The following is a 16,828-nucleotide window of genomic DNA, read 5'->3' on the forward strand; positions in this document are numbered from 1 at the left end:
GTACTGGTACGGGGCACGAGATTGTATTTAATGCTGCTGTCTTGTGATGTGCCAACAGACGTCCCCCCCCTGATTACCACCGAGGCACCGCGGTGGAGTTGCCCGGTGTTGAAACTGTGTACCGGGCAAAACGCACTTGGCAGTGTCCTTCGGACGGAAGGGACGAAGTAGGGCCGGCGGTGGACAAATCGAGTTAAAATACCGAATTTAAGGTGCATAAAAAGACGACATCCGCACAACTTGACCTCCACATGATTTTTTTCCCTGGTTGCTCCTACTGGCGGATGCCGTGGACGTTGGACGTTGCGGAAGAACGCAGAGGGTGTGCAATTTATTAAACTAAACCGTTTCCAATTTGTCCAAATGTACACATGAGTGAGAATGACATGTTTTGCGAATCATTGCCAGCATTTTGGGTAATCTGCGCCCCCAGAATGCTTGAAACGGATCCGAATAGCTGGCGTGTATGTGTGTGTGTATGTGCGTGCATGTGGGTGAGGATCGGATAATCTTCAACATGGATCTGTTTAACGTTCATTTAGCTGATGATGAAGGAGACATGTTGTGTAACAAGGATGTGGTTCAGAAATACCTTTGTTTTGTGTTGAAGAAATGGAATGATTGTTGGACCAAGAGCGTCTGTTGTAAATCTCCCGCACTGAGCAGGATGTTTGGACATGCATTCGGAACAGCGTTGCGTCCCTTTTTGATCCGCGAACCATCAAGTAAAGCCCGTGACAATTCGCGTCAACAGTGTGTTTACCGTCGGGCGGTTTGAATTTACGACAAGTTGCATCGTTGCCCCCGTCGATCAAAAGCGCGCGCGCATTACAGCATGATTAAGGTTTGGTGAATTTCTGCTTCGGTTTTCGCTGTGCGGATACGCCGTTAAAATGACAGACCGTTCCGGATGGTTTTGTGCACCGGATGTGTGGTCACGAAAGCGTATGGAGCGTTTCGCGAAGCGCTAAATTGTGCAACGCGCGTGAAGTGATGAACGGTTGAGGATTATTGAGGATGATGCAAATGGTTAATGAGATTTTCGCAAACGAGTCGATCTCAGCCAGAGGGATGGTGGGGTGTTCCTTAGTGTAGTCTGGTAGTGAGTGGTAATTTGCTTCTCTTTAGTCCTTTCCCGGTAGTGGGGCGGATCCGAGCAGCAGCAGCAGCGGCGGTACAGTGCAGTCTGGTTAGTTGAGTGCAGTGCTCGGAATGTGTGCGGCTGCAGTGCGACTGCTTGATGTGCGCGAATCGATAAACATTAACCCTAGTGCTCGAGCTGTGCAGTAGTTATCTAACTCGATAATGGGAGATTGCGTTGGACGTGCGGGGAACCACAACAACACCAGTAGTAACAGCGTATCGCCTTTGATCGTACTGCCGAACGGTGTGATTCTAAACCGGCGCCCCAAGTCCGATGCACCGGCCGCACTGAACGAGTGTCTGCTGTGTTGGAACCAACCGCAAGATCCGAGCCGCTGCCCAAACTGCGCCCGCCAGTACTGTCTACAGTGCATCACCAAGTGGTTCGGGACGAAGCGGGCCCAGACGCCCGGCGCTATCGAGTGTCCCAACTGCCACTCCAAGCTGCCACTCGAGAACCTCGTTCAGTGTGCGGCTGAGGTGAATGATACGCTGGCAACTGCATGCGAACCTGTGCACCTTACCAACGGTGCCAGAGACGTCTGCAATGGGTCGCTTAAGCTGAGCAACGGTACGGCCCCACCGTCCGTCGAGAAGGGCACTATTCGCGTCGTGGTGAAGGTGTTGGAGAGCGATGCCAATGCGTCACCAAAAGACGGACACGCATCGCCTCCAACGAGGAACCGAGCGGACACATCGAACGGCTCCCAGACCATCCTTACGAACGGTTCCAGCTCGGAGAAGATGCATCCGCCGGTGACGAATGGTAAGCAGCAGCATGGCAAACGAAAAGATAACACACCGTTAAAATCGCAACCGGATCCGTCACTCGCGAACGGTGCCGGTACGGCATTGGACGCGGTCGAAAAGAGGGCATGTTCAGCACCATTGGAAAACGGGCGAAATAAACCAAAATCGCCACCGATCATCTGCAACGGTGTGCATCCCGAAACGCTGTCAAAGAATGCCGATCGAAAGAGCAACCACAGCAACGGAAGACCCACGGTAACATTCGAGGAACCGAAAACGACACGCAGGAACGGTTATCGGCACAAACATGCGGCCGATGGCGAAAAATTCCTAACCGTGGAAAAGCAACCGTCGCCTCCGCTGGAAGTCTCCCGGGAGTCGGGTGACGTGACGGCCGATTCGACTCCACCCAATGCGCCGGAAAAGGTTCCGGTCGAAGAGGACAACGGGCAGAACGGCGAAAACCTCTGTCCCACACACGCCCTACCTATGATATTTTTCTGCCTGTCATGCAATGGGTGTATCTGTGAGACGTGTGCTCTGCACGACGATACGCACGCCGAGCACACGTTCAAGAAGATCACCACCATGTACGACAGCAAGGTGGAGAAGATCCGGCACGAGTTCGGAGGCATCAAGGAGTATCTGGCAGATGTGGGCACGGTGCTAAAAGCCATCGAGCAGAACATTGACTGGGTTCGGGCGTCCAAGGCGCGCAAGCTTCAGGAACTCAGCCAGCTGCTGCACACGGAAGCCGAAAACATTGAACGGCAGATCCAGGCGAAGCTAACGCTGCTCCAACGCCAGAAGGACTCGGTGAGCGCGGAGATTGCTCGTGTTACCAGCGCCTATCGGCGGCTGGAGAGCGAACTGAAAGTCTGCTCTAAGCCGGAACTGCTGTTCAAGGACGATGACTTCCTGCAGCGGTGCAGTCGGTTGGTCGAGTCACCGGCATCCAAAGCCTTCCGCCATGAGCACGTCCCGGTGGATCTGGATTGGTAAGCCAAACGGAGGACATCCGCTGGTCTAGTGTCTAGTGCTAACGAGCGCCGTTGCTTTTACTTTGCAGTGAGTTTGTGCCCGAGTTCCGGTCGGAAGTGTTCGTCATCAAGAACTATCACGCCATCGAACCGATGGAGGAGTGCCGAACGTCGGACGTGTTGCGCGATGTCGTTGGATTCGGGTGGCGTCTGCACATATGGAAGAGCGACCATCTCTCGGTGACGCTGATCATGACGGACGGTGTTATTGGAAGGTAGGGGTGCTACTGACGAACTTGAGACCATTGAACGAGTTTGATCTTACCCATGACAGATACGAATACTGTATCGAGCTGATGCACGAGGATCCGGCCAAAGCGTTTAGATTGACACAGATCGATCATTTCGAGCTGCACCAGACAGGACCGGTGCACGATCTGATCGAGAACGAGCAGCTCGAGGTGGAAGGTTTCCTCCGTCCGGAAGATGACTCACTGCAGATAAAGTTCTCCGTCCGTCCGCCTACGATCGTCATGGTGAGCCGATACCAGCAGGAGTTTATCGATCGTTTCATGAAGGATAACATCAAGTAAGTGGTAGCTGCTGTGTGTCAAACATACTTTGTGCCGAACGTGTGCAGCACTTTGAAATGATCCAGGCTTCCGCCGGATGCCGGAAACTAATCATCCAATTAGATTGTACCCGTGTTACATTCCGCCGCAACAGTAACCAGACGCCGGTAAACTATTCGTAGTACAGGATCAACTATTTGCCGCTTCCCGATCAGGTTGTTAGTGCGAGGTACGTCCGGCACATTGCGCACACCTCGATCCGACGTCCAGATTTGGGGTTGGAATTAAATGATCTCCAAGAAATTTCGAAACGAAACGGTTCGTTTGCTTCGTACGAGCCGAGTAAGATCGTTGGTCGCCGAGTGTGTTGAGGGGGGAACGGTAGCAAATGCGCGAAAGTGCACCCGGGATCAATCACGAGAAATTTTAATTGGTCACCCAGAGGGGAGTTGCCACAACGCATTAACGTAGTTAAACCTCCCGTACTTGGCGGACTTGGCGTGGCGTTGGGAACGGGCGAAACGAAACGTTTGCGGGAGTCCAATCGTGTAGTGTAAAAATAGTTTAAACCCCCGTTCCCTTCCCGTTCCGCGCATCCACACATGCTCCACCGACAGCGCACGGTGGGAGAGTTCGGACATCATCGGTGAGGTATTCCAACCACGTGAGCTGCGCACCTTGCACTCACCGATTGTGAGGCGTTGCTCATGATTCATCTCGCTCACTTTGCGCTGTTTTGGTGGTGGCTCACGTGATCTTCAACATCTGCACCGGGCAGGGGTTCACAGGTGCAACCAGACTGCAGTGTGAATAATTGAAGTCACCAATGAGACATATTAATTTAATGTAACGCTAATTATCATGCGTCCGTCGGTGGCGGTGATGTAAACAAAACCGGCCAAGAACAATGGCGAAAGATGAAAGTACCGTCCCGATCATTAGATACGGACCCCTCCTCGGGTTCTTCATGGCTCTAATGGTTGATGGTTGGATAATCCCCTTCGCCGGATCTTGACCATCTTCACCGCGCAGCACAACACTGCGATATCGTCGCTCACGTTGTGACGTTCGTTTGATTTTGCGAGGACTCGCACGTTGTCGGATGCTGACGTGTGTTGTTAGCGTGAAGTCAATTAGCGCATACTGGGCCACCCGCGAACAGTGGCGCGCAAAGGTTTTCGGCCGGGGCCAGAACCTTAATGCCGGCGCATGCACGCGTCGCGCCACTCCCCGTCAATAATGTGCCACGTCCGTTCGCTTGGGGCGTTGCTCTAGCGACCGTTTGCCAAGAAGCGGGGTAAAAAAAAGAACGCTCAAGCTATGTGAAAAGGCAAAGGCAAACAATGTGAAACAGGCTTCGGAGATGCTGAACAAAAGCGACGTGTCAGTTTGGATGCAGGGCGACGGATTAGAGTGAAAGTCGGGCAACCAGTGACGTCTTGTTCATCGAACTGTTTAGTTTTCCCTTAATATTCTGTACCTGTAGCAGCGTTAGTTATTAAAAACGAGCGACTTTTTTTTGGAGGTGTGAAGGAATTCCGCATTAAGCGAGTCGCCTGGCCGATCTAGGTTCGAAACGGGAGAGGAAAAAAAAGCTGGCGGGAATAAAAATAATCATAATTAAGGAAAGCAAATGTTGGGAAATGTTTAAACATCTGAAGGACACTACACGCGGGGTGGGGGAATTAATTAAAATTCGCCAGTGTACGCTTTGCGTATTATGTGTTTCATCTCTGTCCAAGCTTTCCCTTTCATGCTAAGGCACTCCAAATGTGAAGCGATGCCCAGGCTCTATTATGATGTGCAGCTGTAAATCATTTTTTACATCACCAAAGCAAAGTGCAATTTATGGCCCAGTTCACACACACCCACCTACCGATCTCAATATGCTCCCCTTCTTTCTCTCGAACACATTCTCTCTCTCTCTCTCGCTCTCGCACTGAGAAGGTACGGATTTGTGGTCGATTTTTGTAATATTAAATTTCTCCCATCCACCGTCTGCGCGACTATCAAAGCCTGCCTGCTTCCGAACCGCCGCATGACAATGAGAAGGAGCGTGGACCGTGGCTGGGAGTGTCTTTATCGTCCTGCTTCTTTGCGGTCTGCAGCAGGAACACGCCAGCAGCTGCCAGCGGTGGGTGCATTTAAATGGTGTGTTAATTATGTTTTATTTACACTGTAGTGCGTTCGAGGTTTTCTTGTCCCGATGACGACGACGGGGCGCGCGACGTGCTGCGTACGGTGTTGATATTTTAGTGGGCTTTTCCGTTGAGACAAGCCGCCTTCGTTCGCTGATGAATGTTTATTTTATTTATTTTTAATGCATTCATCTGCCCGCGTGTTATGCTACACCGTAGTACGGGTTGGGAGCGGCACTAGTGCTTGACTTTGTACTAAGTGCGTAATGATTTATGTAGATCGCTTGTTGCACAGAGTTGGTTGGTAAAAATGGCTGTCTAAAATTACATCCAGTTACACTAGTGCGATGAACGGCATGTTTTCTAAACGCACAATAGCTCACTTTCTGCCCTAAGACGCACGGTGAGAGTTTCAAGTGATCTTCACGATTGCGTGGCTCTTCATTCCGAGCTGATCGTGTGACCGCGTAGTTCACATTTTCCAATTGATCTGTTGCATTTTTGCAATCAATGGAAGTGCACTTCAATGGGGTGTTTTCCTCCCCCCCCCCCCCCCCGGCAAATGTGTCTGATCGCGATCGTAATCAGTTTACAATTAGCATGTTAACGACAACGTCTTAACGCGCCTGAGGCTGTTTACTATCAAACCGATTGACATGGTTTCATTTTTTATTCCGACGACGCCATGACAATCAATTTAGGGGCTGGTGTCTTTTTCCTTGTTGTTTCATTTAAAGTTTCCTTTTTGTACAGTTGCAGTGGTAGAGCTCTTACAGCAAAGATAAAAGGACGCTTATGTATCATCCGGATTAAAACAACACTCAAAACGAAGAACGAAGCGGAAAATCCCAATAGCTGAGGAGTGATTTTTTAAGGTTAAAGAAGATTTGGGTCTGGGATTATAATTCAACCAAAAGGACCTTGAGTCTTTTGATCGCTGTACCCAAAACCACAATCAGCGTACGAGAATGACAACCCTCGAACGATCACCACAAGATGGATGATGAATGAAAGTGAGAGCTGATTTACGGTGTTTAGGCACAGTGAATAAGAAACAAAGCATCAGAAGAAGGAAGAATGTTCGTCCCTTCTTCCATTTGCGCAAACGACGGCCCACTGCAAGCAACTCTGCACATATGATATTGGTGCTATAATTTGCACCATTTTTAGTGCCGTTTAACACCATGTTTGGATGTTGATGGTCAAACCGTTGCCCGGGGTGCCCGGTCGCGAACTGGGTCCGGAATCCGCAAAAGCCAAACCAATCACGCAAGTGAAGGTCCTTTGCTATGTGCGTATTCGTTAATTAGTATTTCAAACGAGCAGGGGTGATGGGGCGGTTGTTGAACAAACAATGAAGGTTTTAATGGCAATATGTTTTATTGGGCTGAGTAATCGATTCTTTTGCAATAAACATGAATCAATTGAGCAAGACATTATGATTTATGGTTTCGGTGGAGTCTTGGCTGGTAAATATTAAATTGCTTCCTTTCGGTGGTTGTAGAAACGATCGCCTCGAAACGTAAATAACAAACAAATTAAATGTTCGACACGAATCTCCTCGGGTAAGAATATTTATTGCATAATAATGAAACAGTAGCAACACAGGCGTGAAGTATGATAGCTCTCCAAATTCCTAACGCAATAGATAAAGGTAATTGAATACCGTACGGCATGATGAAGTCTTTAAGCTAATCAATTTGAAATGCTCTTTTTAAGGCGTTCAAAAGGCTCACAGTAAGGCTTCGGTCCACAATTAGGTTCGGACAGCATGATAACAAAAATACATCCCCTTTAATGGCCCTTTAAGGTGTCACTAGGGGGGGGCACTGTCATGTCATGCAGTATCGTTTGTGGTTATGTCGGACAATGGTGGACAAAGTACTTGACCCACTTGTCTGCAGGATTGGAGCCTAATAGGTGAAAAAATCCCCCAAAAATGCAAGACATCATTGGGCATTGGTTCGGACACCCGACTGTTCGCGCTTACAAGTGAACATTCTTTAGCTGGCTTGGAGGATATGAAGGGCTTTGGAAGAATGGGACTTAGTAGGTGCCTTAAACATGCATGCATTCGTAACCTTGCGTTAATTGAATGCTCCAAATTGGGTAGGCATTGGATATACTTACACCCGGTCGATGCTACCTTTCGAAGCGAGATGATGAACCACAGCTACACAAATGCACATTATGGACGCGGTCTGCGGTGCATCATCAACCACCGAACAAATAGCCCCAAGCAACTGCATGAGAAACCACCACCGGGTGGGATGTGATCCAAGCGGCGAAACAAGTTGCGATGCATAAAGGCGAACACCAAACACAGCCGCGGTGTACACAAAACGATTAGGGCCCAAAACATTAAACTATTGTGTAGTCTTGTGGAAGATTAACTGCTGCCAATCATCGTCCATCGGCTGAAACCATCAATTTTCTGCTAAAGAAACAATGACGAAGCCACCGGAGATCAACAATACACATAGCCACGCACCGGCAAAACCACACAGGCAGACGACCCAGGGCGACCTGCCGTTGCTCATCGCAGATCAGACACCGATCGCACGTTGCCATTTTCCATCGTTTGCATCATAATTACATTCGGAGGTGGCTTTGATGGTGCCCGATGTGCGAGGCAATTGGAAGTTGCGGTGTGGTGTCGTGCTTTCTTCCACACGAGCGCCGTGTATGGTACCTCCGAAAATGGTGTCTTTCATGCTCCATTAAATCCTTAAACTACGCCATGACATGGTGTCCCATTTTCCGCCACGCAGTCCATGACCGCTTGTGCGGTGGTGTACTGTTTCAGCGTGTGCGTTCCGTCGCGCGGCCGTTAGACAATGATCCGGGACTGACAGATTGAGTCGATGACTAGGCGATCGAGTTCGGATCGAGTGGCCGTTTTTAGGCGGTCTATTAGATCTTTCGGGTGACCTTGCGCGGGGTTGATAGTTGGTGAAGAGGTGGGAAGGCATAAACACGTGGTGGATTCGAGTAATTATGCATACCAACGTTCTGCCGTGTGACAGCTGTTGCGGCAGAACGGTTAGCGATTGGTCGAATTGTGGTTAGTGTTCCTAATTATGATGGTGATAATTTGTGTGCGTGCACGAGCGAAGGCTATCGTAAACGATCAATTTGTAACCGTGTTTGGGCTGTTGGTTGCAGCCGCTAATGGCCGCTAATAACGATAGTTAGTCAGACTTTAAAGAGAGCTTTTAAACGCTGCACACATCAAGATCTCACCACAGATAAGCGAACAGAGATTTTGGCCGCTGCACCGCTAATGACGGTTGTTGATTTTGTCGTTAATAAAAGTAAAACATTGTCTTGACCTGTATAGCGCTCACAATTTGCTAACTGTTTCGGTTTTGTTTGTACACTTGGGACTCGCCGTTTTGCAGCGAATACGACAGCAATGTGATCACGATCTGCAACATTCGCGATCCCACTACATCGATCGTACTGTCGAAACAGTACACCGATACGGTTGGGTCCCGGTGGCGGCTGAACGTGTATCCGAAGGGAAACAACACCAACCAACGATATCTGAGTACGTACGTAGAGCTGTGTGATGGTATCGCTGGAAGGTAAGAGCAGCACGCACCAAGAGCTGCAGAGCATGCGGGATTAATTATACACCCATCTCACCTACACCATGCCAGATATCAGTACACGGTGGAGCTGCTGCATGACGATGTGACGCGTCAGGTGAAGTTCCAATCGGAGGATCATTTCAAGGTGGGCGAAATACGCGGTTACCAGAAGTTTATCCGCGTCCGAAGACTACTGGAGGAGGGCTATCTGAACGAGGAAGGATCCATTCTAATTCGTCTCTCGATTCGTCCGGCCAATCTCGCACTGCGTTGCCAGTATCAGGAAGAGTACCAGACGCTGAAAGAGGATAGAATCCGTACCCAGTTCAATACGTACGTGTGCAGCGGTTACGTGCGATATTGGGGACGTTACGCCATTCGCCATCTTATATCTTAATGCTCTTTGCAGCCAGCTGAACCAGAACTTGATGAGGATAAATAGTCTACGCGATGACAATGCATCACTGCAAGCCCTAGTGTATCCCGAGTATGCTTCCAACATCTTTGTGGTACGCAACTTCTCGGCATTGCGAGAAGCGCAGGAAGACATCTGTTCCGACAATGCGTACGACGATCTTGGGTGTTGCTGGCGGTTGATTGTGTACGCCAACGGTGATAAGGAGGGTCGTGATGAATGGCTAAGCGTGTACCTGAGACTGCTAGAAGGCATTCCAGGAAGGTGAGTACCGGTGATCATCCTAATGCATTGGAGCACCTGATAAATGTTTCGCCATTTTGGTTCAGCTACGAGTACTGCGTGGAACTGTTGCACAACGATGCGGCGAAAACGGTAAAAATGGAAGGAACGCAATCGTTCGACATACAGGAACGATTTGGCTGGACACGCTTCGCCCGACTGGACTGGATCTGTGCGAATGGGTTCGTTAGCGAGGAACAGAATGCATTGTACTTTCGATTTTCTCTACGACCGCCCAACTATAAGGCAAAGTGTGAGTACCAACATCTTCTGCGCCTGGAAGCGAAGCGGGAGTGTGAGCTACTAAAACGGTGAGTGTCTAAAAGGAAGTGTTTCTTTCTGTCTCTGCATCATCGAACGTTATTATCTGTTACTATCTGTCTACAGTGAACTAATACCAGCATACAGTACGATGACTTACATGTTACGCAACTTTTCCGAGATGCAGCGGAAGGATAGCTTCGTTTACTCCGATCCGTTAGTGGACGATTTGGGATTTTCCTGGAGATTATTGATCTACGCAAATGGACACAACGAAGCCCGCGGGAATCATCTGAGCATGTATCTGATACTGTTCGAAGGTGTATCGGCCAGGTAGGTAAACGTTGCTTAAGATTTTGCAAATATTTCATTGAAGAGAAGCAGATTCGTGATACAATATTTAGTAGAGGCAAGTTACTTTATTCCTTCCCCAATGGAGGGTGTCGCAATTCGTTGAGACTCTACATGCTGTGTGTACAAAAATTGGAGATGACAAGACTGCACAGTAATCTGTATCGAACGCGATCGTTTACGAGCTGTTTGTTTCTGACGCTTTCTTGTCTTTTGCTTTATAACGCTTCGTGCAGCAGGTTCGAGTATCGCGTGGAATTGCTACATCCTCTAAATCCAACGGCAAACATCAAGATGGAGGGCGTCAACGTGTTCAAGCTGAAGAAGATCTGGGGCTGGCCACAGTTTATGGATCACGAGCGGCTACAGGAGGAAGGCTATCTGGACCAAGCGACGGACACGCTCGAGTTCCGCCTGTCGATGTGTCCACCGGACATTAAGCTGAAGTGCGAATATCAGCAGGAGTTTATACGCAAGCTGAAAGAGAATCAGAAATAGGGGATTATCACGCCTAGCCTCACAATACTGCCAAACGTAACCGTAGGAAGAGACTTTCGGGAAATGTGTCATGTGTTCGGCCGTTCGAACATGTACGCCGAAACGAAAACAAGCCCGAAACATGGCGACGGAAGTTTCAGCTTGTCCGTAGTTTGGACGCCACGAGTGGGCGAAGGGTGCTAGGAGAAACAAATCCGTGGGGTCTTATCGCGTACCAGAGTTTACGCAATCGCGCGAATAGTATGGTACGAATGAAGTATACAACACGTTCCTAGTGCCGTTGCATCGGTCAGCCCAACGTTGGAGACTGTGCGGATTTTTAATATAATTTTTCTTCCGACAACGCTTCGCCGCTTCGGTCCGAGCGTTGATATAAATCAAAGCTAATGTTTGAAGCAACCCCGAAAGGGTAGGGGCAAGAGTGAGAGCGTGCGATTGAGGTAGGATGGTCGCACATTGGGGAAGGGGAATGGGGATTGGGAAATGGTAACCGTTTCTATATTTTTAGCATAAAAGTGTAAGGAATTCGATACGTGACACCGATGATGATGATGATGATCATGCTGCTATGAGCGGTGATCACGCGGCGAAATGGGTGAACAATTTGAAATCAGCAACGGGTCACACAGACACGTGGTTGGAATAAGTTCTAGTGAGCCATGGCGAAACCGCCGACCAAAGATAAACCGGAAGAAGAAGTAAGTTTCGAACGGATCGAACGAGACGAGGAAAATGTCATAAAAAAGGGGGAAAATTAAAACAACGGACCGTACCGCGAAGGATGTTAAGTGGCTTGGCGGTGTTTTTTGTTCCGTTTTTTATATGGTAGCGTCCGTCGCGTCGTGAATAACGGAGGGAAGTTGTGTAGATTGTATATTATATTTATTTGCTCGGTTTTAGTTTTCGTGACACACCGTTTCACGTCCTGCTGTACGGTAGCGCGTGTAGTCTTTAGGGAAGATATGAAATTTAGGTTAAGTGTACGTGAAACGGTATCAGTGGACACGGAATGCTTTTTTGTATATTATGGTTTAGATTTTTTTTGTTGCTGATCTTTGACTGGTAGATTCGTAATGTTTTGCTAGCTCACTTGATTTTATTTTGTGTCGGGTCGTTAAGAAGTAGTCGAAGAATATGGCTTTTTTCTTTTCGTTTGTGCTGTTTCTACAACAATCAAGACCAGAAAAGAAGATGGTTGTAAAGTTATGGTTATTATTTTGCGTTCTATCCACGTTTATGTGTTCTTGCGCGGCTCGAACGAATCTGCGCGTCCAGGGTGGGGGTATATGGGATAGATTTTCTTTCCTATTACAATTGTGCACCATGAAGATCGACTTGAATTTCTCAGTGAACGAGAGCAAAAATACAATAAAAGAATATTTTGCAAAACTTGCTTGTGTTTATTTGGAGTAACTTATTTATTGCTGAAGAAATGTGGGTCCAATTTCGATGTAAAAAAAAGTCCAAAACAGTTCTAAAATTCAAATTTTAGTACATTTGCCAACGCTTCATGTTCGAAAACGGGTCTAATATATTGAAACTGGGCATGGTAATTTCAAGCAAGCTGGAAGTAGTACATGTAACATTATTTAATATTTCAGATGTATTTTGTGATCAACGAGCAGGTTTGTACCATAAAAATATGAAATTAAAGATTTGGCTGTTGCGCGAGTTCGAACTAGTTCGGAGAGTTTTTCGAACATGACAGCTTGTTCGCTGGGTTGTCACAGACCATGGTCTCTTTCTAACAGGGCTTCGCCCGTCTCGCTCGCGCGCTGTCAAACTACAAGAAACAAAAATAAAAAAAGTAAACTGCGGGCTGGTTTGGGTTTATTTTTCGGTATAAATTTCACGGAAAAATGGATTCCGAAGACGCAGCTCAAACAATTTTCGATTCGGCGGTAAGGCATCCATGTATTGCAGACATTAAAATGATTCCCCTTAATTCCGTAGTCCTCAATCGAGCGATTCCGTGTGCGGTTTGCACGAAGTAAACATTGGTGGCATCCCGTATGTGGAGGAGCCCTAGCGCCAGTAGAGTATTGCCGCTTTTCGCTATTTTTTGGTCCGTACCTTGGTAGAAACTGTTCCACGAGAAGGAGACCACGAACGTGCATCGCAATAATCCAAATAGCGGATGCACAAATTGCCCCGTGCGCTGGGACGAGTGATTACAACTGTTTGTTTACGTTTTGTTTACAGTCCTCGCTGGTGGAGGGCTGCCGGTTACCGGTCAAAATGAGCGGGACGAACGATTGGCCACTAGCAGAAATCATCAGCATTAGGGAGGGTTCGGACCGAAAATGCTATTACTACGTACATTATGTAGATTGTGAGTAGAGGAGCAGCATCCGTAATCTGGCACGGACAAGGCACGTTATTTCAACCTGTTTCTGATTCCCGTTTCAGTTAACAAACGACTAGACGAATGGGTAACGGAAGAGTATCTGGATATGCGCAAGGTACAGTTCCCCCGCAAAGACGGGATGACGACGGGACAGAATACCGGCGTAACGACACCGAAACGATTACCGCCCGCTCTCACCTGCTCCCGACCTGCCAGTCCCGTCCAAACGCCCGAAATTACGGTGAACGGAGGTGCCGTGCTGGAGGCGGCATTGCAGAAAAAAATCAGCCGCAAACGCAAAGCAACATCCACCGAAAACGAAGATTCCGAGGATGTTCCGTTGACGCCGACTCCGCGCCAATCCGGCAGCATGGTGGCGCACCATGATGATGTGGTGACGCGCATGAAGAACGTGCAGCTGATCGAGCTGGGCCGACATCGAATCAAACCCTGGTACTTTGCACCGTATCCGCAAGAAATGTGCACCATGTCGTGTATCTACATCTGCGAGTTCTGTCTCAAGTACCGCAAGAGTCGCAAATGTCTCGAGCGTCATACGAAAAAGTGCAACCTACGGCACCCACCCGGCAACGAGATCTATCGCAAGAGCACGATTAGCTTCTTTGAGATTGATGGGAGGAAAAACAAAAGCTACGCTCAAAACCTCTGTTTGCTCGCGAAACTGTTTCTCGACCATAAAACGCTTTACTACGACACAGATCCTTTTCTGTTCTACGTAATGACCGAGTACGATACGCGCGGGTTCCACATTGTGGGGTACTTCTCGAAGGAGAAGGAAAGCACGGAAGACTATAACGTGGCGTGCATATTAACTATTCCACCGTACCAACGGAAAGGTTACGGAAAGTTACTAATAGAATTTAGTAAGTTCACTAGTTGGTCGGGCTTGTTTGCTTTGTTTGTTTGTGAATACTAATTGTCAACCCATTCTACCATTTGCCAGGTTATGAATTATCCAAATTCGAAGGGAAAACGGGTTCACCGGAGAAGCCATTGTCCGATTTAGGTTTACTGTCGTACCGCAGCTATTGGGCGCAAACGATACTAGAAATATTAATCCTCCAAAAGCCAACCGGAGAGAACGAAAAACCACAAATAACGATAAAGTAAGTTTGAGGCCTGTTCTGTACTGTTATCTTCCACATTTCTAATCACGAGTTGTTTCTTTTTTTTAGTGAAATATGTGAACTAACCAGTATAAAGAAGGAGGACGTCATTTCGACGCTGCAGATATTGAATCTAATCAACTACTATAAGGGCCAGTACATCATCTGCATCAATAAGGAAACGATTGAGCAGCACAAAAAGGCGATGGAGAAACGAAAGATTCGCATCGACTCGAAATGTCTCCACTGGACGCCCAAGGATTGGACGAAGCGATCGAAATGGTAAAGCTCACGCTAGTATTTACCAATCAATCAAAGGAGCCACAGACTGTTTAGCGGCGTCAAGATGTTCTCTGTACGCTCGGAAGGGGTTGTTTCTTCTGATGATCTCTCTTCTTGCATATATATATATATATATATATATATATATATATATATATATATATATATATATATATATATATATATATATATATATATATATATATATATATATATATATATATATATATATATATATATATATATATATATATATTATATGTATGTTTGTGTGTGTGTATGCGTGCGTAAATCTAGATGAATAAGCTTTTTCGGTTAGGAAATGTCGAGCGCAAGCGCAGGATGAGGAGGAAGTTACGCACGCAGCTTTTTCTCGGTCGTGCACAAAGCGGAGAGAAGAAGAAGCGCCATAGAGATTGGGTTCGGGAGGGTGACAAAGAGAAGCGTGAAAATATGGTACAAGAAAACTCCGATATTGAAGAAAAAATGGTATTTGATAATTCCATTTTTTGTTTTATTTAATTTCATTTTGTACCAAACGAACGAAACGAATACATAGCGAGTGTCGCATGGCGTCAGCAGAAAAAAAACGGGTTTATCTGTAGATAGTGTTGAGATGTTTAGTACGCTCCATAACCATCCGTACTGTAGGTAGCGGAAGGTGGCGGGGGAGGTAATCTTGGCTGAGGAGGAAATCCACCTCCTGGTGGAGGTCTTGGAGGGAATCCCGGCATCTGTGGTGGTGGTGGTTGTGGAGGCCTTACCGCACCGGGTGGTGGAGGACGTGGAGTGTTGGGTGCGGGAGGTGGTGGTGGAAATTGTCCCCCTGCGTTACCGCCCCCGGGTGGAAAGGATGGCGGCGGTGGTGGAAACGGCGCCGAAGGGGCGGGAGGTGGTGCTGGAGCTCCGACAGGTGCCGGGGGCGCTGGAGCTCCCGGTTGTTGCCACGGTGGTGGAGGAATCATGCGCGGTGGCGGCGGAATGCCCATCGGTGCAGCTGGCAGTGGAGGCTGAGGTTGAACACCGAGTGGTGGAGGCAGTGGAGGAGGAGGAATCGCTCCCGGCCCACCGTAACCACTGGGGGCTTGTGGTGGCGGCATGATTGGAGGCTGCGGTATAACAGCAGCCGGATTGGAGGGTGGTGGAGGAGGTGCCAATAGTGGCGGTGGCATCATCGGATGACCACCCATCATACCCGGATGCATTGACGGCGGCACGGGTGCATCGGCGAACAGTTGATGGGGTCGATCCGCATGTGACAGTGGATTCTGTGCCGCCAGCAGTCGTTCAGCAGCCGAACCGTGCCGTTCACCCTTGGAATCCTTCTTGAACGCGTACGAAACTGATATTGGGCGATTGCACAGATACTGTCCGTTCATCGCGTCCATGGCCGCATCCGATGCTTCGAAGCTGGCGAAGTTGATGAAGGCGAAACCTTTCGAATTGCCCGTCTCAGGATCACGCATAATCTTTGGCGTCTGCAAGATCACACCGAAAGCGGAGAACGTATCGTACAGCAACTTCTCATCCACTTCCAGATCCAGGTTGCCGATGAAAATGTTTGCTCCCACGTCCAGACTCTTCTGGTGTGCGGATGCCTTATTCACGCGGATAGGCTTCCCGTACAGTTTGATCATGTTCATAATTTTAATCGCATAATCCGCATCTTCCTCGCCGAGAAACTCGACGAAACCGTAGCCTTGGTGCATCTGTGTTACGCGATCTTTCGGCATGTGCACATTAACGACGGGTCCGCTCTGAACAAACAGTTCCCAAAGCAAGGTCTCGGTAACCTTATCATCCAGTCCTCCAACGTAAATCGTTGCATCTAGAACGAGGAAAGTGTACGGTAAACATTGCTAGTAAACGCACAGGAAACGAAGCATTCGAAACGTGCGAAATACTTAAAAATTCAAACCACAGTTTATGACACCGATACTTCAGGGCGGTGTTATACTAATGATAATCACATTTTAGAAATTATAGCTAAAAATGAAAACACATTTTCTACGATAAATTACCTTGATTTCGTTCCGCTATTGGACCGGCCGCCATGGTGTGTTCTTTTCTTTCTCGCAAACGACGCACA

At 48.0% G+C, this 16,828-nt stretch overlaps 3 protein-coding genes across 3 annotated transcripts; 2 read left to right on the forward strand and 1 right to left on the reverse strand.

Moving 5' to 3' along the window:
- The first annotated feature begins 1,305 nt into the window (after positions 1-1,305).
- On the forward strand, positions 1,306-10,983 carry LOC128708054 (uncharacterized). The gene is made up of 9 exons (XM_053803011.1): positions 1,306-2,891; positions 2,963-3,148; positions 3,208-3,462; positions 8,985-9,170; positions 9,246-9,509; positions 9,586-9,855; positions 9,921-10,184; positions 10,261-10,467; positions 10,722-10,983. The coding sequence occupies exons 1-9, from the start codon at positions 1,306-1,308 to the stop codon at positions 10,981-10,983; spliced, it is 3,480 nt and encodes a 1,159-aa protein (XP_053658986.1).
- Positions 10,984-12,842: 1,859 nt separating this feature from the next.
- Positions 12,843-14,743, forward strand: LOC128719223 (histone acetyltransferase Tip60). Its single transcript, XM_053812847.1, has 5 exons — positions 12,843-12,884; positions 13,186-13,315; positions 13,393-14,214; positions 14,295-14,457; positions 14,527-14,743. Exons 1-5 carry the CDS (start codon positions 12,843-12,845, stop codon positions 14,741-14,743), a joined length of 1,374 nt encoding a protein of 457 aa, XP_053668822.1.
- A 616-nt stretch (positions 14,744-15,359) lies between these two features.
- LOC128706788 (splicing factor 3B subunit 4) lies at positions 15,360-16,794 on the reverse strand. The gene is made up of 2 exons (XM_053801730.1): positions 16,761-16,794; positions 15,360-16,567 (listed from the first exon to the last, which is right to left on the reverse strand). The coding sequence occupies exons 1-2, from the start codon at positions 16,792-16,794 to the stop codon at positions 15,360-15,362; spliced, it is 1,242 nt and encodes a 413-aa protein (XP_053657705.1).
- Positions 16,795-16,828: the final 34 nt, after the last annotated feature.

Source organism: Anopheles marshallii, chromosome 2 (assembly GCF_943734725.1).
Source record: "Anopheles marshallii chromosome 2, idAnoMarsDA_429_01, whole genome shotgun sequence".
Taxonomy (NCBI): domain Eukaryota; kingdom Metazoa; phylum Arthropoda; class Insecta; order Diptera; family Culicidae; genus Anopheles; species Anopheles marshallii.